A 25866-nucleotide genomic window follows, 5' to 3' on the forward strand; every position below is an offset into this window, starting at 1 on the left:
TCTTGGAAATAGATAAAAACAGGTGAGTCATTGCAGGAGAGAAAATGGCTGAAGTCACATACGAAAGTGGGAATCCTGGACCAGATTTATAAGGCCAGCTACAGCTGTAATGGGATTTCTGAAGGTGCTGGGGCTGGTGAGCACCTGGCTCCCACCAACAGCAATGGGCTTGGCAACCTACCTGTCCACAGCAGGCTTTGCTGTGTGAATTCCCCTCCTGTACACGTACCTGTAGCCGCAGGCACCATCATAAATCTGGCCCTCAAAGCCTGAAGTGAAGCACCACTGAGCTATGTAATTATATTTAGCATACAGGGGTAAGGGCAGGTACTTCTGAACCCGAAGGAGCAGCCAGAGCAGACCTTTTCCATCGCTGGCTGTTTGGGATTTCAGGAGCCCACGCTGCTCTGTCCTGACTTACATAGACACCTCACATCATTCCTACTCAACAGGACCAAACGTTGTTCTTTTTTAGTAAATAAGTGCACCACATTTCAACTGCTCCCAGGAAAAAAGAAAATAAAAAAAAAAGCAAAAAATAACAATGCGCTTGCCCACTAGTAGAGAGCAAAGACTTGCTGCTAACTTTTCATATGAAATATAGCAAGATTTGCTTTTAGTGCTACTATCTCGAACAATTACAAGGGAAAATGCAAATGCATATGCAAATAGTGCACCAGCTGATATTGCCATGCACAGCATCGAGCCTGTTGTCGTACTGTCTGCACGAGAACAGTTACTAGCCACGGGGAGCGGGCACAGGGCGGGCTGGGTTCTGGGCAGTGAAGATAACAGATACATTGCAAGAGAATTTGGGATGATTAAATTTCAGCATTTTATGCTTGTCATTCCAACGGTCTATGATATTTGAGTCAGATCCAAAAGGTAACCTCTCGCACCCAGCACTTCTGCTCTGCCTCTGCTTGACCGGTGTTTGCCAGCCACAACACAAAACATTCAAGCTATGGCCAACGAGAAGGAAACCCACCGCACGTTAAGGCTGTGGGGATTTTCCATTGCATCCTTCCCATTCTTGATGGTTTTACTGTGATTATTATTTGGACGGCAATTTCACAGAGGAGCCAATGCCACAGGTGGGACTGCACTGCTCTGGGTGCAAAACCCCTTTCTGAAATGGGAGCTCTCCAACCAGCAGTCCCTACTGTTCCCCATGAGAGGACAATCTCATAGAAGCAGAGCAGAGAACTGCATGAGAGAGATTCTGGATTCTCATCTATCCCTGCCACAGAAACATTTTTGGTCTGTAACACCACACTCTTTAAGCATGCCACCATTTCTTCACCTCTGTCTTCACAGACAGCAGTAATCCTTTGCCTCAACCTAGGGGTGGATTGTGAGGAATATTTATTTATTTATTTATTTATTTATTTTTTAAACGGAGCATAATATGATCTGCAATCCCACCTTCAATCTGCAGTCCCATCTCTACCTGAGCAGCAGAAAATATCTGGCAGTAAGTTATCCTGCTCAGCCCCTCCACAGCTAGGTGTTTTCCCCAAAGTTAAGACCCAGCAAGCGCCTAAGCCCAAGCAACCACTCCCCTCTCTTCAGCTGGGTGGGGGGACCTTGGAGATGACCTATCTGGCTCCCCAGCAGAAGGGTTTTTAATTCTCATCACTGCTGCATACACAACTGACGTGCTGTGGGAGCAAGCAAGAAACTACCCCACAAACCAGAGATTTACCTGCTGTCATTTCGTGTTTCTGCCCAGGCAGTGAATGGAAAATGCCACGTTCCTTTTTGGTGAAGAGCAAAAAGGCTCATACCTACCACCAACACCGCTTTGTGGAAGATGATCTGCCTGTATTCACGTGGGATCCAATCTCCTCTGCCTTCACTGGTGAGTCAATACAGCCACTGGGCTTGTAAGAATACACCAGGGCTAATAAATTATGGATTAAGCAAGCCAAGGGAGTAGGATGAATGAGCTACAGAATAACTAAGGGTTTACATACAGGGATGGCAGTCTAAATACTAGGTTATCCCGCACCGCGTGCCCTCTTTCTTTAGGACAAATCCATACTGTTGCACTGAAAATAAATTTAGATCCTCCCTTTGTTTCTTGCTGGGCTGCTGCTTTTGTGATTTCAGAGACAGTGCAATGAGAATCCTCCACACTGGTATGCTTTGGGCAGACACAAGCGTTGGAAACCCTAAAAGATCACAAGGTTTCTGATGGCCAGTTCTCCACCTGTGTGGAAGTTACACTGAGAATCCTGCCTTTTTCTCTGTTCTTGCTCCAGTTGTTGATTCCCACCTCCCTTGGGGAGAGATTTGAGATACCAGATTGCTGCGAGGAGTTGGTCACATTTGGAAGGATGTCCAACCTCAGGCAATTAGCAGTTGGGAAAAGAACTTCTGCTTGGCTGGCATTCTACAAACTGGCAGCTCTGCCACCTCGATCTCTAACCCACTGTGTTCAATGTCCACATCTTCTATCTACATTTTCGCTACCTCAGTGTGTTACCACCTCCTCCTTGTGACCTGCAAGGAAGGTTACAGCTAGAGCGAGAAGATACTGGTGATAACCTAACACTGTGAAAGGAGTCCTACACCTTGCACTTGAAAGGCTGGCTGCTACGTACCAGATCAATACAAACCAACAGTGTTTCTGCCTATGCCTGCTGTCCTCCCCCTGTCTGTTCATGCTCCCCCAGAGACATCCATGCAATAGCATGGCTAGGACAATTATTTTCTTCCTTCAGGCAGCATTCAAATTTTCTTTATTCAAATCTAGGATCAACTTACCCTTTGTTCTGGCCCTGGCTGTGGAACTAGAGTCCAGCCCTATGACAAGTTTGATTGCAGAAAAGAGGTGACAGTCCAATCTCAATTCCTGCCATTAGTGTTTATCTGCAGCACAAGAGGGCTTAGACAAACAGAGGGATGCTGCTCTTCAGCAGCCCAGTCCCACCTTCAGCAGAAAGGCAGCATATATATCGGACCTCTCTTTTAAATTCTTACTATAAAGTCTATTTCTAACAAGTGCTGGTTGGTCTCTTAAGGGCTGGGACAGGCATGGAGAAACGTGAGTGTGGGCAGGAGACTGGGCTCTGTGGGCACCTCCCTTCTCTGCTTCCCTGCTCAGCTGTCCATAAATTCAGGTTAACAATACTCAGCTCTGTTGGGGGGGGTTGGGGAGGTTAATAAGTTAGTGATTGTTAGTTACCCTCATAAATGAGGATGGTTTTAAATAAGGAAATTATTCTTACAATGTGGCCTTCTAGGGTTAATTTGCTCTAGTTATATAGGGCATCAAGTGCTCTATTATTTCTTCCTGTCTTCCTCTGCCTTACCTCTCTTATGCTGCTTGGAATTTCCCTTTGTCAGCAGTGGGCAGACCTTGATTGCCACACTGATTGCACCGCTCTGCACTGATTCGGGGAACTGAGCGTGGACTCACGTATCTGAGCTTGAGTTCACAGATAAGTACACAGACCACCTAACGAGGTGGTTTTCTTACAGGGTTTATGGGGTGGAATAAACTAACCGTGACACTACTGTAATTGCAGCCATAGGAGACAAGGCATCAGAAGATGGCAAGAAACAGGACCTAGAATGCGTGGTTCCAAAACAAGAAAAGGACCCTTCTGAACCGAAAGAAGAAAGTGTGCCCATCCAGCACCCGAGCAGGATGCTGCCAGGACCTTCAGCTCAAGGTCTGCTCCCCAGGGCCAGAATTGCCAAAAAGGTCAGGGCTAGGCTGGTTGGCTTATGAGGCCCCTGTGACTGGGTCCAGATTTTCAGTAAACGGCAGCTCTTATTTTGACCCCATTGGTTAAATTTGTCCCAGGCAGAGCTCATCAAGAGTTTTCTGTATTTGCCCTTACACTTCTGGCTTAGATCAGCATCTCCCTGAAGTACAAGGCTATCATTCCCAGCAAACGAGCCTCTACATCTCAAGGACTGGTGTAGCTGTGTGATATGGTCAAGGCTGGTGTCCATATGATGCTTGTTCAGATGCTAGTAAGGGGGTTAATACTGCCTTAGCATCTCCTTCCCCCTAAAACTTCCTCAGACTGAAATCAAAGTCTAAATATGAAATTTGTACAGGGATCAGGGTTTGAGTCAAATAACAAGAAGTTTGCAACTCCCAAGGTCATTAAACAGGCAAGGTATCTGGGGAGTTTTTTTATTTTATTATTATTTTACTGGTATCCAGCTGCAGGCATTGACATGACACTCCCTTCTCCCTCTGCTTTACCAACTCAGAGATGACCATCCCAGGTCTGCAGATCAAAGACTGCACTACCCCGACCAGCACCCCTACCTTCTACAAAACTGGCTTTTCTTGGGACACTTTCCACTTGCCATACAGCTACCGACAGATGTCTTCCACCATGCAGTCAGCCCTCCTGGAGCACCCCGTCAGCCTGTACAGCAGCCACCTCCTGCCAAGCCCCGAGCCCCCTCTGGATTACAGCATGCATTACTCCTCCGATATGGAGACCTACCACTGTGTGAAGTGCAACAAGGTGCGTCACGGAGGAGAGAACCTCAGGGACGAGGAGGGTTGGGAGCAGCTTTCATCAAATACATCAGTGTTTCAGTGGCTCACCTCAAGGTGCAATGCGTGTGGCTTGAAATAGGTGCCCATTCGTTCTCCTGGCTGAGGACGAGGGTGCTAGGAATCACGCAGTTTACACGGCCTACGAAAGGAAAGAATCAAAGAGAAGGAATTGAAATCAAAGATACAGACAAAGCTGCCTCCTGGAAAAATCACTGACATTTTGTTTTTCAGGTATTCTCCACTCCCCATGGCCTGGAGGTCCACGTACGAAGATCTCATAGTGGGACCCGGCCTTTTGCTTGTGAAGTATGTGGCAAAACCTTCGGGCATGCTGTAAGCCTGGAGCAGCACACCCATATTCATTCCCAGGTGGGTAGCATGGTTCCAGAGAATCAGCTCTCCAGAGCTGATGAGTGCTGGGACCTTAGCTGTTGCTTCGTTATCTGGGAAGTGACTTTCCTAGGTTACAAGCAGGATGGCTTTCCTTCAGCACCCAGTGGCAATGCTAGGAGCTCTGAAAGCCACATATCATAGCTCTCTTATCTCTCAAGTCTCAGACTGTCCTTAAAATGTCTCAGATTGGGAGGGGAGGATGGTTGCTACTGCTTCTCAGGTGCCTCACCTTCTCTAAAGGGTGCAGGAGTCTGGATCACAAGATGCAAGCCATTTCCATAAGTAACAATCCTTTCATCCTCTTCATATTAGCACATCAGCCCGTGAGCTGGGGAGATTTGCTTATCAAATCTACTATAGTCAATGATTTAACAGTCCTCAAGCTCTGTCACATGTTCTGCAGCTACCAACTGACACCCCATGATTTTCTTCCTTACCAGGAAAGAAGTTTTGAATGCAAGATGTGTGGGAAGACATTCAAGCGTTCCTCTACCCTCTCCACGCACCTGCTGATCCATTCAGACACACGGCCCTACCCCTGCCAGTACTGTGGCAAGCGCTTCCACCAGAAGTCCGACATGAAGAAACACACTTACATCCACACGGGTGAGAAACAAAATGATCCCAATAAGCAAATAAAAACTGGAGTCCACCAGGTCCATGTACACACAGATCCCAGACATGGAGAAGCTGTGCTGGCGATGTGTCCAGAGGCACTAATAAGTCAATCTTCGCTGTCAGCTGAAGCTCATAGCATCCCTAAGATGCGTGTCTTCTGGGTGACAAGGAGGTGGCTATTGTCTAGCCTCTGGTTCTTCTCACCCTCTGCTGCTGGAGGAGAGTGCAGACACATCAGCAGGACAGCCGGGCTGACAACACTGGTGCCTAAGCACAGCCAGTCAGGCCTGAGTCTGCTGAAAGCTAATTTATTTCCACCATCTGCTAATATCTTTCTTACCATCTTCTCTGCCCTGCAGGGGAGAAGCCCCACAAATGCCAGGTATGTGGCAAAGCCTTCAGCCAGAGCTCCAACCTCATCACTCACAGCCGCAAGCACACTGGCTTCAAGCCCTTCAGCTGCGAGCTCTGTGCCAAGGGCTTCCAACGCAAGGTGGACCTACGGAGGCACCGGGAGACCCAGCACAGTCTCAAGTGAGGGACAACTCCAGGTCTCTGCTGGAGATCCTGCTGCCAGTGCCTGTTCCATGGAAGAAGACCCTCCCCAGCACCTCCATCCAGCATGGGGCTGCCCACCTCATTAAGCTTGTACAGATTCCTGCATCACTCTGGAGACTAATGAAGTCAAGGTTTTGGTGTCCTGGCACCCCAGGGCCTTGTACATCCTGATATGTGACAAAGGAACTCGTGGGAGCTCTCACTTTTTAGTTACAGCAGGTACTAGGCCAGAGCTGACATCACCTGCCCAAGTGTAAATCCAGAGGAATTCTTTAAAGGTGGCTGTTACTCTGGATTTACACTGTGAGCAGAAGTCAGTTGGGACCAGCAGCGAGGTGGGAATTCCTGGATTAGGGGCAGCAACAATCTGTGCCAGGCTGGTGCCGTAACCATGTTCTGCTCTGATGGTTAGCAAGATAAGGCTGGGGCATGCAAATAGACTGCATTCGCTGAGCCGTGCTCAACCTGGACAGGGCTTCTGCAGAGACTTGCCCAGGTCATAAATTCTGGCAACAAACACCTAAAATCACTTTCTTTCAGCAGAGCATTTACTGTGATCAAGTGACAAATGAACTGTGTTGTATTTTTAACTTGGAGTGGGAGGAAAATAATGAAAAAAACCTGTTCCTATCCCTAGCTAATAACAGGGGACTCTGAATGTATTCTACATCCACACCTTACAGCAAAGATCCAGGGGTTAGAGGCAACCAGGAGAGCTCCAGGAAGAGCCAGGCCCCAGCACTAGGCATGAACTAATAAGCCCTGCGTCTCACTACCACACAAGAGAGACTGGCTACTCTCAGAATCCAGGCTGGTGTGTCCCACAGCGTTTCACTGTATGCAGGACTTACTGAATTAGATTTTTCCTGGGCAATCCTGTGTCACTGCATGGTTGGAAATGACCCATGGGTACTGGTGTCAAGGAGCAGAGGGGTATGCTTTCTGCCCCTCTTAAAGGAGGAAGTAGCCTAGCCTGTATGCATTGGCATAATCTGAATACCTTACAAGTGTTACACAAACAGCAGCGGCGCTTCCTTCTTCATCCAGGTCTAGAGGTTGAAGTAAAGCACTGGAACAGGTAAAGAGCTAGCTCCCCTCTAACCTCTGCTACGTTCTCAGTATGTAATTTAGGGCAAGTCACTGCACTGCTCTGACTTACTTCTCCACCCCTCTTGGTGATGGAGTCATTCACTCAGGTTTGTAAAGTCCCTTGAGTTCTTGAGAGGAAGGACAAAGTATTATTACAGCATTAAGAAGTGCTTTCAGTTACGTGGGGCATTGTAGCAGCACACAGACCACCCCATAACGACATCCCTGAACACATGGCATTGTGCAATGACACCTGGGGGAAATGGCCTGGAGAAATACCTATTTCACTGCAAATGCTTATTTAAGAATGCTGCCATCATGGGCAAAAAACAGTCCAAGTGAAAAATTCATTTATTGGTAAGAGAAAAAAGGCCTCATCCTGCCCTCAGTTACACAGCTATAAATCCAAAGCCATTCTCCTAAGATCCACAACGTACTCACCCCTGTTTTTCGCTGTGCCTAAGCTGTTCGTCATTAATATGCATGCTGGAAACTCAAAACAGAGTCTGTGCTCCTGGCTTGTCCTTGCACACTGTAAATATATATTTATACTTAATGTATATTTTTATTGCAATACACCAGACAGTTACAACATGTACAGGCCTGCTGGGATTTATCTGATAAATCTGTTACTTCTCAGTAACTGAGCTAACACGGGGTATTTTGTGTTAAAAACATTCATTTCAATAAAGTTTTGTACTCAGGGAAGTTTTGTACTGGGGATGCCAGCAGTGGGGTAGAGTGGAAAAGAAGGGGGACAGCACAGCACTGCCCTCGTGGTCAGTTCCTGCCCCAGGGCTCTGACACAAGAGGAAATCAGGATGGAAACCCACATGCAGAACAGCTCAAAGCCCAGTAGCAAAGGACATCGCCTCAGAGGTGGATACGTGCAGAGCCCCACACAGGCAAAGAGGCAGCTCTGCAGTGACACGGAGCTGCCACAGCCACACCAGGTGACAGGGGACAGCATTACCAGAGCCCCTCTGTTGAAGCTGAGCTGTCCTGTACGGGGTTGTGCCAGAACCTGGCCAGGGCACGGACCCCAAGGGAGGAACCAGTCTCAGGTCCTGACTCTGACACCAGACACACAAACACTCACACATGTACATATGCACAAGCCTGGGACAAGGTAAAGGCATTTCAGCTTATTAAAACTGCTGCCAAAAATACAAGCCACGTTTATTATTTCCCTTATCCTCCTTGAATCTGCAAATAGAAATATTTAAAGAGCATGTCAGCATCTGAGCTGCTGGGTAGCTAATACCCTCCAGCCCCAAAACACGTAGGCACGCGGGCACATACTTCCCTGTCTGTGTCCTGGGGACAGCAGGTGTTCCTGACTCACTGGAAGCTCCTCAGGTTTGGAGGGAAGCACTGGCACAAACCGATCGGCACCATGGCAAGCTTGCCTGTTACACCACTCATAAAAACAAATCAGACAGCTGCTTCCTCCGAGCCTGCTGAGCAGGGGTTACTCTATCCATTGGATTTCCATCCCTATCTTTGATTTCCATGAGACAGAGGAGTCGCAGCCTTGACCTGGTGGCTGGGGTATTATATCCTAAGGTTGTGCTTCCACAGCTGGCTTCTCCCTCCTGACAAAGAGCAGCTCACCCCGGCCCTGTCGCTCATTTCCCTAGGCTCTGGGGCAGGCAGGGAGGGCAGCTGCTTTCGCTGCTCTCCTGGGTACTGAGCCCAAAGATTACCGAGGGGTGCTCAGAGCAGAAGAGGCAGTGCCAGCCTTCCCCTTACACATCCCCAGGAGACATAAAGGTTGCTTTAGGTGGACAGGCAGCGAGTAAAGAAGCACACGGGTGACCACAGGCAGGGTGCTGCTGCACAGTCACACTCAGGGAAACGCGGCCGAGGCTGGCAGAGGCGGCCAGGCTGGCCCACTCCCTCCGGCTCTGCGAGTGTATCTCCAGAAACACGGGCTGTGGAAAGAGGCCAACTGGCAAAGGCACTCACGAGACAAAAAAACAAGAGCCAGAAGGTGACTTGAGAAGGGAGAAAGAGAAGAGGGAATTAATTTGGAGTTTTGCAATGCAAGTTTCTTCCCGGAGAGTAACAAGGTGCCACACTGAGGCCAACAGCTAACACCGCCTGCCTCCCTTCTCCCCAAGAGCCATGTGTTGAAAGGAACAACGGGTGCCAATGGCCCAGAGGAGAACCCTCAGAGCCCCTGGTTTGCCTGCAGTCCCCAACCAGGGAGAGCCACTGGATGAGGACGAGGCCAGAGGGAACCCAGCCTGGGTTTTCCCTGCGCGCTGCTCTTTGCAAAGAGCCCGTCCCAACCTGCCCAGCGGTGGGAGATCAGGAAAATGCGGGTGAGAGACCCCAAGGAACAGCCCCAGTGAAGCCAGCACTACAAGCACAGCAGTGTACCCCAACAGCCTGATCACACCAGGGTTCCCAACCTGTTGCCCAGTGCTTGGGACCCCATTCCTGGGTGGGGAGGAAGGCCCCAGGCCTGCTCTGGACCCAGCAGCTGCGCTCTGCACGGCTCCCCAGGCTTTTATCTGAGCTGTTAGAAGCTCTGGAAGTGCATGTGAAGGAGAAAGGAAGCAGATCTGGCCTTACTCAAGCCATACCACAGCAGAGTGGGGTCAGCCCAGAGCTCAACACCACAGCCAGCCCCAGGGCTGGGTTGCTGCTGGCATAGGGTGCAGCAAAAGGCCTCGCTTTGCCTCAGACCTCATTTGACCCTTGGAGGTACTGAATCCACACAACAGGCACACTCTGAGGATTCTCAGCACTGGTCAGGATCAGGCCATTGTTGTCACTGACTCCAAACACAGCTGGCTTTGTTCTCCAAACATGCAAATCCTCCCCGGTTCTGAAAATAACCCCTTTCCCACCATCTTGCCTTGCATCGAAAAAACATTCGGGCCAGTCAATGAAGGAAACAGATAACAAAAAGCAAAATCTCAACTAATCTTTGGGACTGGATAAAGAGCTGATTGTTTTTTGCCTCTCTCTGAGCCTGCCCTAGACCCTGCACTTCCCTCGTCCTCTTCACACCTTCACTCCTTTATTGCCAGGGAAAGAAAATCCTGGTCTCTGGGCTGTTTTGTTTAGCAAATGAAGGACATGCAAAGCAATCTCCCCGGGCAGCTGTCAGAAAGAGAGGTGTGCCTCTGTCTTCCAGACAGCCTTCAGGCTGTGAGCAGCAGCCTAGAAGCACTGTGATCAAGGGTGGATTGAGATCTGGACACAAGATGCATCTTTTCCTGATGAAGACAGCCACAGGACACCTGCAGGAAGTGAAGGTGCGCTCCTAGCTAGCACTACATCATACCAGAGTTTATCTGCACACTGTATAAACCTACACAGAGTGCAGTCCTAGAGAGGGTAAAACTCTGAAGTTTTCACGTATTGGCAATGCTTAGAAGGTCTAAAAGGAACTGAGGGGAAGGACAGAAGAATTTAGCTCCAATTGGGTATAGGTTGCAATGGATAAGAAATTATTTGCTGAGCCTGCTTGTGTCTTGTCCTAGACTTCATGAGGAAGTGTTTTCAGTGGAAAAAGAAACAAGCAGAGCCCTTACTCCTCACAGCAGGCCATTCCCCATTGCTGCAGGGAATGGTGCAGGTGAAAGGGGGACATGGCGGGTGCTCCCAGCTGCCGGCAGGTTTGTGCTAACCCATAAACACGGCACACAAGTGGAAACCTGAAAGCATCAGCCAGTGTCCCAGGAGGAGCTGCGTAAGCACGTCTCTTCACACAGGACAAACATTCCTGCCTGCAGTTTGAGGGCCTGGCCTGGGAAGGGATAGAGAACTTGACCTGTGAAGCTGCTACAGGAAAACAGAAAAATACTCAAACTTTCTTTTTAGATCATTTCTGCTTGTAAAGCAGAAATGTTTTCCCACTTTCCCCCTAGAGTAGCACGTCCATACAGGGGAAACAACTGAAAACAGCCACAGCAGAAATGCAAGGATAGGTAAATCAGCTAGTTGCCTCTGTGGTAGAAAACACAGATCTGTGCAGCAGCTCCTGAACTGGCACGTTTCACATAACAGTCACCACGGACACGCTGAGCTTTTGGTTACAACCCTGAACTGAGACTCGAGATCTGCCCCACATTTCCTGCATGACCTCGGGCAAGACATTAGCTCTGGATTTGTGAAGTTGCTCAGCACTCTATGAAGCTCGCAGAAGACTTCACCCCATCTGTAAAAGCAGGATAATTCCTCCTCTCCCTTTTATTTCACTTGTTTATTTCAACGGTAAGATAGTGAGGGACAGAGCTGCCCCTCCTTATCTTTTACATACAGTGCCTTGCACAATGGAGCCTTGATCTCAGCTGCAACCTACTAAGTGCTACTGTGATACCAATAACGAATGATAGAAACTTAATTCGGCAAAGCAACCCAATTCTGTAACTAGCTTAGAAAGAAAACACCCAAGCATGCACAGCAAGAACCCCAAAATTAAAACCACTAAAACTCCAAATGAGCAGAGAAACAGGGTGAGCAAAAACACAGAAAGGATAAATCAGATGCAAGTAGCATTTCCACCAGTGAATAATATCCCAAGGGGAGAGACAAAGCTGGATTTTGATGCTACAAACATCCTACATGACGCCCACATTTTAACACCACCACCTAAGTACAAGTCTTTTTCAATCTGGCCTTCGGCTGATTGCGACCTGGTGGCCCGAGGGTGATCTTTGGTCACCTCACCAGACAGCACGGCAGGCAGAGAGCAAAGAGTCCCCAGAAATGGGGAAATCTGAGGCTGGGGAGGAGTTGAGCATGCACCGGGCTCAGCTTTGGTCTGATAAGTTTATCAAGCACTGCCGGCTGCTAACTGTCAGCCGGCGAAGTGGGCCTGTTAGGGAGGAGGAACAGCTCCCAGGGCAAGATAGGACAGCCCAGGCCTTATCAGAGAGCCTGAGCCAAAGAGGGAACTGGAGAGCGAGCACTTTCCAACCACTTCATCTGAACAGCAGACAGATTGGCAGGAAAGGCCTGTCAGCCCCTCGCTCCTGCTGCCCCGACAAGCCCCATCCCATGCGAATAACCGGTAAGTGCAGCATGGAAATTGCCGACATGAACACAGAGGCCCGAGGGAATGGGCAGGGGAAGGTTTTCCTAGAAACATTGCCCGAAGGGGAAAGTCAGATTTGCGGCCAACAATTCAGATGCTTGCTGAACAAACTGCTCCTCCGGACAGCATCTCCCCAGCAGGCTGCCTTCCTGAGCTTCGGCAGGACGACTCCAGCACTTCAGACCAACACCACGCCAAGTTTTGGTGTACAGACAATCATTTTGTTTACCATTTATTGTTCCATGAAAAATAGTTTGAAAAGCATTAAGTGAATAGAAGAAAAATCTGGCCATCCCTTTCCATGTGTTAGAAGTATGGGCCAGCAAGTTCCCCCTTCACTCTTACTCCACGGAAGCAACAACCAAATCTACGCAGCCAAAGATCACAGCAGGGGCTCCCCCACGTTTGGAGGAGCTCCCTGGGACAAGCCCAGCCTGTGCAAGCCCCCTGTGTGCACCCCTCAGCCACGACAGGGAGGGTGAAAGAAGATTCCTGCACAGCACAGCCTCTGCTTAGTTTCCTGCTACAGACGTGCCGTGGAGGATGAAAATGGTGTAAGACCATCAGCTTCGACACACTGCACTCCTCCAGTCTGCCCAACCATACTGCAGTGAGGTCGCTGCTCCTGTAGCACAGACCCCACAACAGCAGCCATCCCCTATCAGGCTCAAGTGCAAGCTCTGGTCCTGCAGGATGGGGTCACACTTGGCTGCCTGCAACAAGTGCAGTCCCAAGCCCTCCATGATAGACAAGGAAGGAAATGTTCTGCAGCAGCAGCATAGGCCAGGACATCCCCTATGCAATGCCCCTATGCAAGGTAGTTTACTCAAAGGCTCCCTTTCTGGCAAGTAAGATCTACTGGGGGGTGATTTGTCTCAGTCCTAGAACATGCATCTAAAATAGGAGAAATCATGTCTTTAATGCACCTACTTCTCCCACTGATCAGAAAGGGAACCTAGCCTATGTAGACATCTAAAGTTACATGAGATGAGTCACACCCCTGTGGTTTCTGCACCACTCTCGGGCCACATTTCTCACAGCTTTCTGCTCCAGCCCATAACCTGCTGTTCTCCAAGCCATCAGCCACCTCTAAACCATTTCAACTCCGCTGCACATCACAGGCTTCCAAGTAAGCTCTAAGCACAACATCCACACTCAGCAGCGGCCAACACACTTCTCAGGTTCAAGGCTTTCTCATCAAGAACCATGAGTTAAAAAAAGACACAAAACCACCTACCATTGATTCTGCTTTCTCTTTGAATAATTTTAAAGCAATTGGACTTTATCTTACATCCCAGGCTCTTCTATATTAGGAACTTTGGTGGGATTTTCAGCAGTGGCTAAGTCCGCTGGTTTTTCTCTTTATAAAATAGAAGTTATCGCTCGCTTCAGTTGGGGAAGGGGAAGTCAGATGATGGAGCATTCCTGTTCTTAAGAAGACCCCATCCTGAGATTGTGGACATGGTGAACCCATGTGTCACTCAGACATCCCTGCCCAGTGCCTTATTTAGATCCAGCCTGTACTTGACTGTAAATCAGTCTGGCTCAATGGACACCCAGGGGCCAGAACACCTGGAAAAGAGGTCAGAAACTGGAAGTGCATTTTTTTTTTTTGCTATTGTAGCATCAATACACAATACAAGCAAGGTCCTTGTATCGTGATCATCCTTAAAAATATTTGCCCAAATTTGAGTAGTATATATGATGCAGAACTGATGAAGTGGAACTTCGGTCAGCTGGACTTCCAGTCTTGCTTCATAGAAGTTATACGTCAATTATGCTACATAATGTCATAACAGTGTTGTTATGAGACTCAAATACTTATGGAATTTCACACTTAAATGGCACGTTCTTCCTAAAGATTTCAAAATGGAAGCCATTTGGAAAGAATTCAAAGATGGAAACATCTTATCCTTATTTTACAGACAAGGAAACCAAGAACTAGGGAGAGATAAAGCGACTAACCCAAAGCCATACAGAGAGTGAGCGAAAGAGCTAAGACATAAACCAAGACATTTCAGCTCCGGCTCTTACTTTATTGTCTGTGGGCAAAATTCAGACCTGTTGTGATGTGAACAGCTGCATAATTCACATCACCAGTTATACTGGTGGAATTTTGGTACAGTTTGGTACATTCTCTATGAATAATCAGGTATATGAACATCCTGGAGCCCTGGGACATCTTTGCTCACACTACACCACCCAAGTCTGGAAGCAGCCACTAAATGTCATGACCTATTTTAAGCCCCATCCCTGTGTTTCTTTGTTTTTAACACATTACAAAAGTGTTCCCACTGAAGAGGGCACAACATACAACTGTTGGCAGGGTTTAGCCCCCTAGTCTGCAAGCTTTCCTCACAACATCATTAGAAGTTTCTTCACGGGAGATGCAGCACAGCCACTGTGGTTGTCAGAATCAATTTATTTTGTGTCCTAAAAATAAGTTATTGGTACCACCTCCCTGTCCCCACTTCCTCGGACCTGAAGTCCCCGGCAATCTTAGCTCGGAAGGGAATGTGACTCAGGCCTTCAACTGAAGGGTTGTCATCTGCAAGCCATTAAGACTGGATGTGGCCGTGGTTTTATCACTGGCCACCAGCTGCCTCTACAACTCTTGCCTCCTCCCCAATGATTCAGCAAATCTTCTCTGAGGAGAAAAACAAGCATACAAGTGAACAAATCACAATGTCAGATTACAAAGATGAGCGGGGAAAAGCTGCGGCTCAAAGGAGGGAGATAAAAGCCGGTGAAGCTGCACGACACAAGGACTGAAGGGCCTCGCAAAGACTTTTTCTGGAGGGTGGCAATAAAAGTTTGAAAAATACGATTGTAATTTGGAGTCTTTACACCTTAAAACATTGCTGACTAAAGAGTACATAATGTGGAAGGAAATGAAGCATAGTCTCCCCTCTGTTATCTGGGCATTGCACAGGGCTGATATGGATTTTTACTGGTACAACTGAGCTGAGAAGTCCATTCTGGTTTATACTGGAACAAAGTTCCACCAAGCAAACTATTTTCAGAAGGAGTTTCTGCTCACTATAACCAACATTTTCAATGCCTCAGAAGCCCATTAGCAAGAACTTTAAACATTAGTGTTCCTGGAAGAAAAGAAGCTCTGAGTTATGTCGTATGGTATCTAAGGCACAAGAGAGGGCAATTAGCAATAACCTTTAAACTTCTGACAGTTTTGGCCAACATATTTTATAGCTACAGCTCTTCTCCACAAATATTTTATTTTCTGATAGAAGCATATTTGTGAGGTGGAACACAGTATCAACTTAACAGCTCATGGTACAGAGTATGTACAATTGAAAGTAAAGAAGAAATTTCAGCTGGACGGTAGATAGATGTGATATCTCCTGAAATGGCATTCTGCCCAGACACTCCAGTCAAAGTCCATCATTCCAAAAATGCCATGAAATCCTAATGGAAACAGAAGTGTTTGCAATTTACAGCGCACTCATGTCACATTTTGGGAATGTTTCAACCCACTTGGACCTCCAGTACCCATACAAGAGATGCATCCTTTCACAAGAGTAAATCCAACAATAAGTACAGAAGGAAAGAGGAGCTCAAGAACCACACATAGGTGTACTGTGGATGGATAAACTTGGGTTTCAATTGCTTTCATACTCTTCCTGAACTAGCACCTTAGAACAGCACAGAGATCAACATTTCAATACTGAAATATAACTAAGGAGGACTGCCTTATACATGAATACATAAGCCCATAGTAAGGTGCTTATACATTCACCTCACTGTTAAGTTACAGCTCACAGAGCCTTCTGAAACCACACATGACCCTACAACCTTCAAAAATACATCATTTGTAGCAGATACATACTACTTCAGGGGGTTGTACCATGGCTCACCAGGGCAACAGCTGGCAAGGTAAGGACCAAAACAAAGCCTGAGGGAAAGTAAAAGTGAAGAACTGGAGTGCCTCAGACCCAGTCACCTACCCAGGGCTGCCAACCCTTCCCACGGGACTTGAAGAGGTAGGTGGAAGAGCACAGAGTAGGAGTGAAAGCAGAACAAAGCACTCCTTGCCCCTTTTCCAAGGGCTGCTAGAGGGAACAGGGTGTTAGTGTAGGTACTTACAGCGCCCAGCTGCTCTTGCCTGTGAAAGATGAAGGAAGCACTCACAGCATGAAACAGAAAAATTAGTGAAAATTAGAAGGCTGAATGGGTAGCAGACCTCAGGCCAGGAAGCTTCTGCAGATACCAAGATACATGAGGAAAAAATAATTGCTATAGCAATCCCAAAGTATTTAATTCCTGGTGGACAGCACTTCCTTTCTCAATTTATCCAGTGTTTCAGGCTCTATAAACATTGACTGCCTCCAAACCTCACACAAAGAATTAACACCACCAAAGCCACACACACACACAAATGACACTATGGGGGTCCCCTTTTAAAGCATTTCCCTTTGCAGTGCTGCCACCTGCTCTCACAGGTTTAGGGGTTTTCCTCTCAAGCCTAACAATAATCAGGTGTATTCCTTAAAGCTTGACTGTCAGAGTCAAGGGAATTAGATGTTTAGTAAGCCTGGTGACTGCAGAGAACTGAAAATGTGGTGCCACTGCACCCTGCAGGCTGAAAACAGAGCATCATTATTTATTTAATTATTTAATTATTTTTTTTTCTTTTTGATCACAGTTTCTAAGCCAGGCCATCACTTTTGGGAGGGAGCCTGGCTAAGGACACCGGGGCATTTGGGTCTAGCAGCTCTGCTTCTGGCCCATACCAGAGCAACAAACAATTCTATCACCTACCCTGCTGGAATGAGCAGGAAAACCAGCAGCAGCTGGAGCACAAACACACACACACACACACCAAAAATGCCCCAGCTGGAGCTGCCCCACACACTGTGGCTGCTGTTTGTGGGGTACCTGGGGATGGGGAGCATGGTGAGACAGAGGGAGGTTTGACTCTGTGGGGCCAGGAGCGCAGCCCCGGCCCTGGGGAGGGGTTGGTGGCTGTACTGCCCCTGATGTGCTGCTGGTGTTGGATGGTGCCCATGGTGTGATGCTGCCTGGCACCAAAGTCCAGTGGAAACGTGCTGCGTGGGCCCAGTGCTAAAGGAGACCTTCACCTGCTGAAGCTGCTGCCTTGTTCTGCTTTAGCCCTCTTGATCTGGAACAACAGAAACGGGCATGCTTGGGGAGGGGATTGCAAGACAGGGATCTGATGAGCTAGGGAAGATACGACATAACCATGGACACTACATGCGGTGTAGGATGCATGAGGGTGGCTTTCTGCCTGCTTCCAGGGGGCTGGAGCTGAGTGCAGAGTATGGAGGGTCAATGTGGTGCGTCCTGTGACTACGTTCATTGGACCTGTGCCCTGCTGGCCCCAGGTTACTTTTGCCAGGAGAACAATCTGCAAGGTCTCCCACAAGAAACATCTTTCGTTTTCTCACTGCAGTCCTTCATTAACACTTAGCAAAGCAAACTTATCTTAATACCTGTGTTTCCATTTTACTTTGTCAACGTACTCTACTGATATCCACTAACTCCAGTAGAGCAGAGGCAGAGCATGAAGCCTGTTGTGCAGCAAATACACTTTCATACAAATTTGTAATTCACTGCCTGAAGGGTTTCTCTCACATAGGATGGGAGATCTTCTAAAAACAGGCAACTAGAGGTAGTTTGGCCGCTTGTTTTTAAAACTTTACAGTCCTTTACAGTTACCAGTGTGCTCCTGGGGAGCTGGGGATAAAATAAGACCCACTCCTTACACGACTATATCCATTCTCATCAAAAATCTGGAAAACAACTTCATTTTCATGTGTTCCCAAGAAAGCCGCATGTCTGTGCATGCCACAGGCAGAAAGCAAACAGTCCTTTGCCTTGTTTCTTAGGGATGGGTACAACCCCCAGGTGTTGTTGGGATCACAACTACTTGCCGGCTTCTCTGAAGGTTTTCTGATTGTGACGTGAAATTTCCTGTTTAACCTTGCTCAAAAATGAGATAGGGGCCTGTCCAATTACACCAGGATTCTGAAGCCAGGTTTTCAGGTTCAATTCCCATTGGACACCAGCTGTCCTTTGTGACCGTAACCAAATACGCATTTGCTTTTTCTGTTCTCTAATCTATCAGACAAGAGGAGTGCTGGCATATTCTGATAGGAATACCAGAATATTTGGTGTCCTGAACAGCTGCAGTTCGTAAATGGCGGATATGATAAATATTTGTCAAGGCATGACAATGTCATGTCAGGAAAGTGAGCGAGGGGCACATACCTGAAATGATGATGTATTATTTTAGCTCTTTGAAGTCCGCCCAGTCTGGTCCCGGAATGCAGTAAAAGCCAATGTCAACATCCACCCAGACAAGCTGAAACTGCTGTTGCCGTACCTGGCCTATTACATGGTAAGTCTGGGCATCTGCCCGTGGTCCTGGCCGAGGCTGCTAGGAGGTGGCGCAGGGGTGGATCACCTGGATGCTCCTGGCTCTCTGCAGGTTCTGAGGTCCCACCAGTAAGTACCCGAGCTTCATGTAAAGAGAAAAAGGGAAGGCAAACTTTGCTGTTGAACAGAAGCTACAGCCATGGATGGTTCAGTAACTGTTAGCTCCATTGGTGCCAGTCTGCTTTGCAGCTCGGTCAAACACGCAGTAGAGACCAGAATCAAAATCAGCTGGAAACACACCTGAAAATAGGCAAAATTGCATTCTCAAATCTTTCCATCCTTGAGAAGTACACCCTGTCTGCGTTGACGGACATGTGGAAAACAGACAAGGTGCCCTTTTCCTTATCCCACATGAATTAAAATTCTGTGCAATGACTTCAGCATCAAGCCTAGCCCGTGATCCTGGAAATAAAGCCAGCAGGACAAAAACACTTCCTGGCAGTGAATTATTCCCTTCTGTTGGATGTAGCGTATGTTGTCCTTACTAGCTAACACGCTTCTCCATTCCATTTTGACTTTGCCAGAATTAACAAAGACTGCAAGAAGAAGGCAATGTGGCAGAGCTTCAGGTTCGTAGAGGTTGTCCGCTCTGGCCATTAGTCTGCTATCGCTGGCTGGATTGTTACCGTGCAGTCACAGAAATTAAAGATCTGATGGCATTGTCTGGGTCTTGGTCATTCCCCAGAGTGTTACAAGTGGAAGGTTTATCAGAAGTGGTTGGTAATATGCTCTAGTGCACGGTTTAATATAATTTCAATCTCCTGCACTTGTGTGAGGATTCTCAAGGCTTCAGCATTACGTTCCCTGTTTTTTGTTAGATTGATATATTTCCTTACATTTGGCCTTCATCCCACAAAGGCAACATCTGCAGGGCTCTCACACAGTGACGCCAGTCTACCTCAGCCATGGTTTGGCTTCAGCCTACTGAAGGACAAGTTTGCTGGGGCTCCTGCAACGCAACTTAGAGTAAAAACCGGGTCAAGGCATTGACACATAGCCGCACTCCTAGCTATATATACATACGTAAACCTCTGGTGGGGACTCGCTCCTTGGGTGCAGGCACCATGGCTCGCTGGGGGATCCTGTGTCTTGCCTTGTGCTGCTACCTTGGGGTAGCATGGGCTGCAACGGTAAGTACAGAGGCATTTCTGATAACTTGGAAAACTTTTTGCCTGTTCCCACCTGAATGGCAGCAGCAGCAACCTGTGGGCCTTCCATGAGGAACCAAAGGGATGGTTGGTGAAGGGAGGCTGCGAGTCAGCCCATGTGTGGGGACCCTCCAGCCAGGGTACGCTGTGGTTGCTGGCATCACGAGGAGCCTGAGCCACGAAGGACTGCAATGGATTCACTTTTCCCTCTTCTCAACGGTGCCACATTTAGCTGGGTGTGGTGCACACCGAGGGAGGTTTTGTGGAAGGCGAGAATAAACGGCTGGGACTCTTCGGGGACTACATCGACATCTTCAGAGGGATCCCCTTTGCTGCCCCCCCAAAGACTCTGGAAGATCCCCAACCTCATCCTGGATGGGATGGTAAGATCCAGCCTTTGGATGCCTTTGGGTTTGTTTTGTTTCCAACTTTTGTCTCCTTAGTCCATTAGAGTTAGGTAGAAGGTACTGCACTAACAGTGCCCTATGCAATGCCAAGACAAAGCTGAGTCTCGGGGCAGGTATGAGAGTCTGCATCTAAGTGCTCCTAAGTGACCACCTGAAGTAACAAATCTGAAGCACAGCATCTGAATCTCTCCTTCTCATGCCCTGGCTGTCCAGAGCTAGTTCACACAGGAAAGGGCACCCCGTTGTCACTCCCTTGGGCCAGTCACGGTGGCTGGGGAGGTTTTGCTGCCTCTGTGCTGGACTTAGGGAGGTGAGGAAGGATGGATGGATGGACAGCTTGCAGCCAAAAGACAGAGCTGACAGCTCTATCTAGGACCTGGTGTATTCTCTTTCTCTTCTTAGGAACGCTGAAGGCAAAAGACTTCAAAAACCGCTGCATGCAGATGACACTGATGCAAAATGATGTCCGAGGGAAAGAAGACTGCCTCTACCTGAATATCTGGATCCCTCAAGGGAAGAAACAAGGTATGTGCTTGGCAGAGACCTGGGGAGGAGATTCTCAGTTGCTTTCTGCGGACAAACGGTTTTGGAGCATCTCTCAGCAGCTATGTTCCTATGGTGGGCAGCTGCAGAAGCAGTGGGAAGGGTAGGAGCAGTGTCAGGCAGTGTTCCTCAGCTGCAGCAGGCTGGGAGTTTCAGTCACTTCTACAGAGCAGAGATGTTTTTGGCCATAGCATATTGCAAAGTATCACGCCCTTGAAGGGAAGACATCCCTTTCTGGACAAATGTGTGTCCTACGACCCTAGGAATGATACAAAAGTCCTTTTCTGGTCAAGGAAGGAAAGGAATTTGTTTGGGATGATCTTTCAGAAAGAGAGGGCTTTGTTTGGGATGATCTTTCTCCCAGTTTGCATCTCTGTCCCAGCTTTGTCAGCCCATAGGAAAGGTCCACACATATTTACTGTCCTGGGAACACTTTGCCTGTGGTTAGGGTGAGGTGACAAGGAAGGCAGGGGAATTTGCACCAGCCCCAGGAGGTCTGTAATGCCCAAGTGGGCATTAGGGTTGGCTCTGGCTATGTCGTGGTTCACACTGCTTGTCCTCCTCTTCTCCCAGTCTCGACCAACTTGCCAGTGATGGTGTGGATCTACGGTGGTGCCTTCCTTGTCGGAGGAGGGCAGGGAGCCAATTTCCTCGACAATTACCTCTACGATGGCGAGGAGATCGCCGTGAGGGGCAACGTGATCGTGGTGACCCTGAACTACCGCGTGGGGCCCCTGGGCTTCCTGAGCACTGGAGACTCAAACATGCCAGGTACCCGAGCTGCTCTCTTTTAGGGGATCCTGCCACAGGACCCCACCTTATCGGCTTTGGCTGTGCCCCAACCCAACGGCGGGTGCCCTCTGTTGCTCAGGGAACTATGGGCTGAAGGACCAGCACATGGCTATTGCCTGGGTGAAGAGGAATATCAAGGCCTTCGGGGGTGACCCAGACAACATCACCATCTTCGGAGAGTCAGCCGGTGCCACCAGTGTCTCCCTGCAGGTCTGTTGTCCTTGTCAGCCTCCACTGCAGCCACTTTTCTTTCCTGTGAATGGGACAGCCAGTCCCTTTGGCACTCTGCAGCTTTCCTTCACCTGATCAGCATCCTCTGCTGCTCGGGGACAGCAAGGCTCAGCCTCTTTGTTGTGTAGCTACTCCTTTTTCACCCTAATCAGCTGCCCCACTGCAGGCACATGTCCTCACTTTGGGGATCTCTGGTGAAACGTCCCCCTGCTCCTCTTCCCCCCTTTTCCCCATATCACCTTTTAACTACTGAGCCTGTTCAGTGTCACAAGAGCTGGCAGCTTCCCTGGCCTCGTGCACAAGCTGTGTGGGGGATCAGCCAGCTCTGGCAGGCAATCGTCCCTTCAGGAATTCATTACTGAAATCGACTGATTCTATTTCGTGCTGCAGATACTGTCCCCGAAGAATGCGGGCCTGTTCAAGAGAGCCATCAGCCAGAGCGGTGTCAGCCTGTGCAGCTGGGCCATCCAGAAGGACCCACTCTACTGGGCTAAAAAGGTAACGTGCGGGTTGGGACCCAGCTGGCACACGGGACAGTTGGGGACCCCACACACCTACCTGGGCTGGCTGGATCACTGCTGTGCCACCCTGGGCAGCAATCCTGAAGCTGAAGTCTTGCTTGAGGGAACAAACAAAAATGGCATTTCATAAAGAGCATAACAAGCAAGGGACCCGGGGGAGCCACGCAGCCAAACATGAATTCTTTGAGATAACACCAACCTCTTCTCTATGGAGCTGGGGATGAAGCCTGACTTCTGAGGGTAATGCCATGAGCTTCTTCTCTCTCTCCTTCTGCAGGTTGGACAAGAAGTGGGCTGCCCCATAAGTAACACCACAGACTTGGCCAACTGCCTGCGTGTCAGCGACCCCAAAGCCGTGACGCTGGCCTACCACCTGCAGCTCGTCAACCTGAACAGTAAGTCCTGCAGCCTGTGCTGGGTCCTCCGCTTCTGGTCTGCACTTTCTGTTTTGTGAAAGCAGAAATTCCAGAACACAGCTTAACCCCACCCCCCAAAAAAAAAAAAATAATTGACCGCGCACCCTCCTACCTTCCCTGGAGCCACTGGGTGCCATGTAGGATCTGCTGGGCTCACGGCAGGTGGAGAACGTCTGCACTTCTGCTGCCTGTGGTGGTTTCCTTCCCAAGAAATTCCCTCTGCTTGCTGGGGGCTATTACTTGTGGTCCTAGAAAGCAGCCCCAGCACTCAGCCCTGCTCAGAGCAGACAGTGGCCGAGCTGCTGCTGTGCTGCTGCATGGGTGTGAGCCAGACCAGCCAGATGGGCTAGGAATTAGAAGTTCTGCTCTTCCCAAACTTTGGCTGGGCTTTAGGGGAGCAGACTGGGGGAAGATGGAAAGGAATTGTTGATGTTGCAGGCCAACACCTGGCAGGCAAATCTCTTGCTTTTCACCTCCACCTCCAGGAAGAGGTTTACTGAACAAGATCCTGTGGTCACCCTGCCCCTTGGTGACATCCTACCCATGCTGAAGTCACCCCCCCAGCTCTCATTCCCCCCAGCCTGTTCTTTCTACAATTCCTCAAGCACTGGCATATGCCAGGCCATGCATCTGCTTTGCTGTGCTCCTAACACATTCTGGTTTTGTCTCCTGCTGCAGGTCCCCTGGTTCATACACTTGCCATCACGCCTGTCGTCGATGGAGACTTCCTCCCAGACATACCAGAGAAACTCTTTGCCAACGCTGCTGACATCGACTACATCGCTGGGGTCAACAACATGGACGGACACTTCTTTGCTGGCATCGATATACCTGCTATCAACCGCCCGCTGGTGAAAATCACTGCGTAAGAAAAGGACTTTCTTAAAACCCTTACCGAAAGGAACTTTATTTAATTATCCCCCCCCCCCCACACCGAGGACTTAGACCTCACTGGAGAAGGCACTACCTTCAAAACAGGCTGTCACTCCAAGCTGGGGTGTCTAACAGATATGTTGCCAAGTCCAGAGTCTCCAAGAGAAAGGACTGTTAGTGGGGAAGCCTCCTCAGATATCTCTAAGGTGCTCCTGAACTCAGTGGTAGTGAGCGATAGGCTTGGCAGCCCTGCTGTTCTTCTGTGCAGAGCAGGTACAAAAAAAAATGCTGGGTGCCTACCCTCTAAGACTCCTTTTTCAGGACTAAAGGAACTTGTGTCCCATTTGGCCTCAAGCTGCTCTGCTGAGAAAGTTGTGGAGCACGTGCCCTACATCTAAGAGCTGGGCTGAAATCCCTGGCTTTTATTCCTCCAAACAGCCACTGACCGCAGGGTTGGATGTGAACATCAAAGGGAGCTGGGATCAGTTCCCATGCCCCGCCTCAAGCTGCTGGTCCATAATTGGTGGAAATCTTGTCTTTCTAGGAGCGACGTCTATGAACTGGTCAAAGGACTCACTGCGGACAGGGGGGAAAGAGGAGCCAACCTCACGTACAATATCTACACCGAGCTGTGGGGCGACAAGCCAGATCAGGAAGTGATGAAGAGGACAGTGGTGGACCTGGCTACTGACTACATTTTCCTGATTCCCACGCAGTGGGCACTGAATCTGCACCTGCAGAATGCCCGGTGAGCAGCCCAGGGATGGCAGCAGCCCAAAGACTGAGGTGGGGGGCCTGAAATGCTGCACTCCCAGCACAAGGGGCTGAGGAGCTGTTGAAGAGGGCTGAAATTGAAGGAGCCACCTACATGTGGCTTGTACAAACATTACTTCACTAATGCTATAAAGGAATCATGATGAGAAACAGTTTTAAATTGCCATTAAAACAAGTTTTTGCATCTCAAAAACACCCAGCTTCATCCTGGCACTGTTCAAATCCATGAGACACATCAGCTGGATGATATGAGGGTTAGAGTGACCATCAGAAGTGGAACTTAGAAATTACCAGATAGAAGAATATTATCTCCTGAAAGCAATTCTTAGACAATTCCAAGCACATGAGCATCTTAGAAGGCTGAATGTCTGGCTGATGTTTGGAGCATAGCTGCACCCCCTTTTCAGCTCTCATCAAGTCTATTTTATTTCCCCAGGAGTGGCAAGACATACAGCTATGTGTTCTCCCAGCCATCTCGGATGCCCGTCTACCCAAGCTGGGTAGGAGCAGACCACGCTGATGACCTGCAGTACGTGTTTGGGAAACCCTTCGCCACCCCTCTAGGCTACCTGCCAAAGCACAGGACTGTCTCAGCTGCCATGATTGCTTATTGGACCAACTTTGCCAGGACAGGGTAAGTGGTTCTGGTTCCACACGCGGGGCTTGCTACAGCACTCCAACCTGCTGCTGTTTCCTACCAACTTTTCAGAAGCAGTTCTCAAAAGCAGGGTGCCCGCTGTCTATGTTTCCATTACAAGCCTGGTTCTATGTCTCCCAGTGGTGGAGTTTGCTCTGGGCCCTCCTCATCCAGAGAACACCCAGGGACAGCAAAAGCATTTTCAGAACCTGTGCTCTCTGCTTAAACTTAATGTTGAAGCTTGTTTCTGAACTCTGGAGTTCAGGCAGTAGTTAAACTGCTGCGTGCAGCCAGGACAGATGCTGGGGGGACCAAAGCAGGAGAATACACATCAGCAAGTTGCTCCTAGGTTGTAGAATTACTATCACTTGTCTCAATGTCAAACTCTTTCCTTGCACTCTCTTAAAGCCTCACGTGAGTACAGGCAGGATCCCCAGACAACATAAACATTGCTACATCCACAAGCTGCCCTCATAAAACAGAACTTCTCTCTCTTTTTTCCCAGTGATCCCAACACAGGGTATTCAGAGGTGCCCATTACCTGGCTGCCCTACACCACGGAGGGCGGTTACTACCTGGATATCAACAACAACTTAAACTACGATTCTGTGAAGCAGAACCTGAGAGCCCCGTTCGTGAACTACTGGAACGCCGTCTATCTGAAACTGCCACAGGTTGCCACCACCCCGTAGACTGTGGAGCTGCTGAGAAACTAAGGAGAACCACCTTGTAAAGACAGACTTAGTTCATTAAAGGCTTGCTTGTAACTGAGTGATTTCGTTTTTTCCATGTCTTTGTCATGACATGATTTTGTCTCTAGCATTACAGTCAGGCAGGGAGCAACATCCAGCCCCTGGGCAAAGCA

At 48.7% G+C, this 25866-nt stretch overlaps 2 protein-coding genes across 2 annotated transcripts; both read left to right on the plus strand.

Moving 5' to 3' along the window:
- Window positions 1-1746: 1746 nt before the first annotated feature.
- GFI1B (growth factor independent 1B transcriptional repressor) lies at window positions 1747-6080 on the plus strand. Its single transcript, XM_032200596.1, has 7 exons — window positions 1747-1865; window positions 2835-2842; window positions 3540-3680; window positions 4234-4496; window positions 4763-4900; window positions 5365-5530; window positions 5902-6080. The coding sequence occupies exons 1-7, from the start codon at window positions 1747-1749 to the stop codon at window positions 6078-6080; spliced, it is 1014 nt and encodes a 337-aa protein (XP_032056487.1).
- A 13643-nt stretch (window positions 6081-19723) lies between these two features.
- On the plus strand, window positions 19724-25693 carry CEL (carboxyl ester lipase). The gene is made up of 11 exons (XM_032200514.1): window positions 19724-19789; window positions 20040-20190; window positions 20617-20739; window positions 21331-21528; window positions 21629-21759; window positions 22171-22278; window positions 22579-22696; window positions 23396-23582; window positions 24135-24338; window positions 24801-24998; window positions 25507-25693. The coding sequence occupies exons 1-11, from the start codon at window positions 19724-19726 to the stop codon at window positions 25691-25693; spliced, it is 1671 nt and encodes a 556-aa protein (XP_032056405.1).
- The last annotated feature ends 173 nt before the right edge of the window (window positions 25694-25866 follow it).

The sequence above is a fragment of the Aythya fuligula genome, chromosome 19 (assembly GCF_009819795.1).
Source record: "Aythya fuligula isolate bAytFul2 chromosome 19, bAytFul2.pri, whole genome shotgun sequence".
Classification (NCBI taxonomy): Eukaryota; Metazoa; Chordata; class Aves; order Anseriformes; family Anatidae; genus Aythya; species Aythya fuligula.

Bases quoted from the DNA above. Each gene is read 5' to 3' on its own strand.
- GFI1B (XM_032200596.1), top strand. From the start codon at position 1,747: ATGCCACGTTCCTTTTTGGTGAAGAGCAAAAAGGCTCATACCTACCAC. The intron at 4,497-4,762 runs GTGCGTCACGGA...TTTGTTTTTCAG, and splicing joins ACTGTGTGAAGTGCAACAAG to GTATTCTCCACTCCCCATGG. The intron at 5,531-5,901 runs GTGAGAAACAAA...TCTGCCCTGCAG, and splicing joins ACACACTTACATCCACACGG to GGGAGAAGCCCCACAAATGC.
- CEL (XM_032200514.1), top strand. From the start codon at position 19,724: ATGGCTCGCTGGGGGATCCTGTGTCTTGCCTTGTGCTGCTACCTTGGG. The intron at 19,790-20,039 runs GTAAGTACAGAG...TGCCACATTTAG, and splicing joins GGGTAGCATGGGCTGCAACG to CTGGGTGTGGTGCACACCGA. The intron at 22,279-22,578 runs GTAACGTGCGGG...CTCCTTCTGCAG, and splicing joins CACTCTACTGGGCTAAAAAG to GTTGGACAAGAAGTGGGCTG.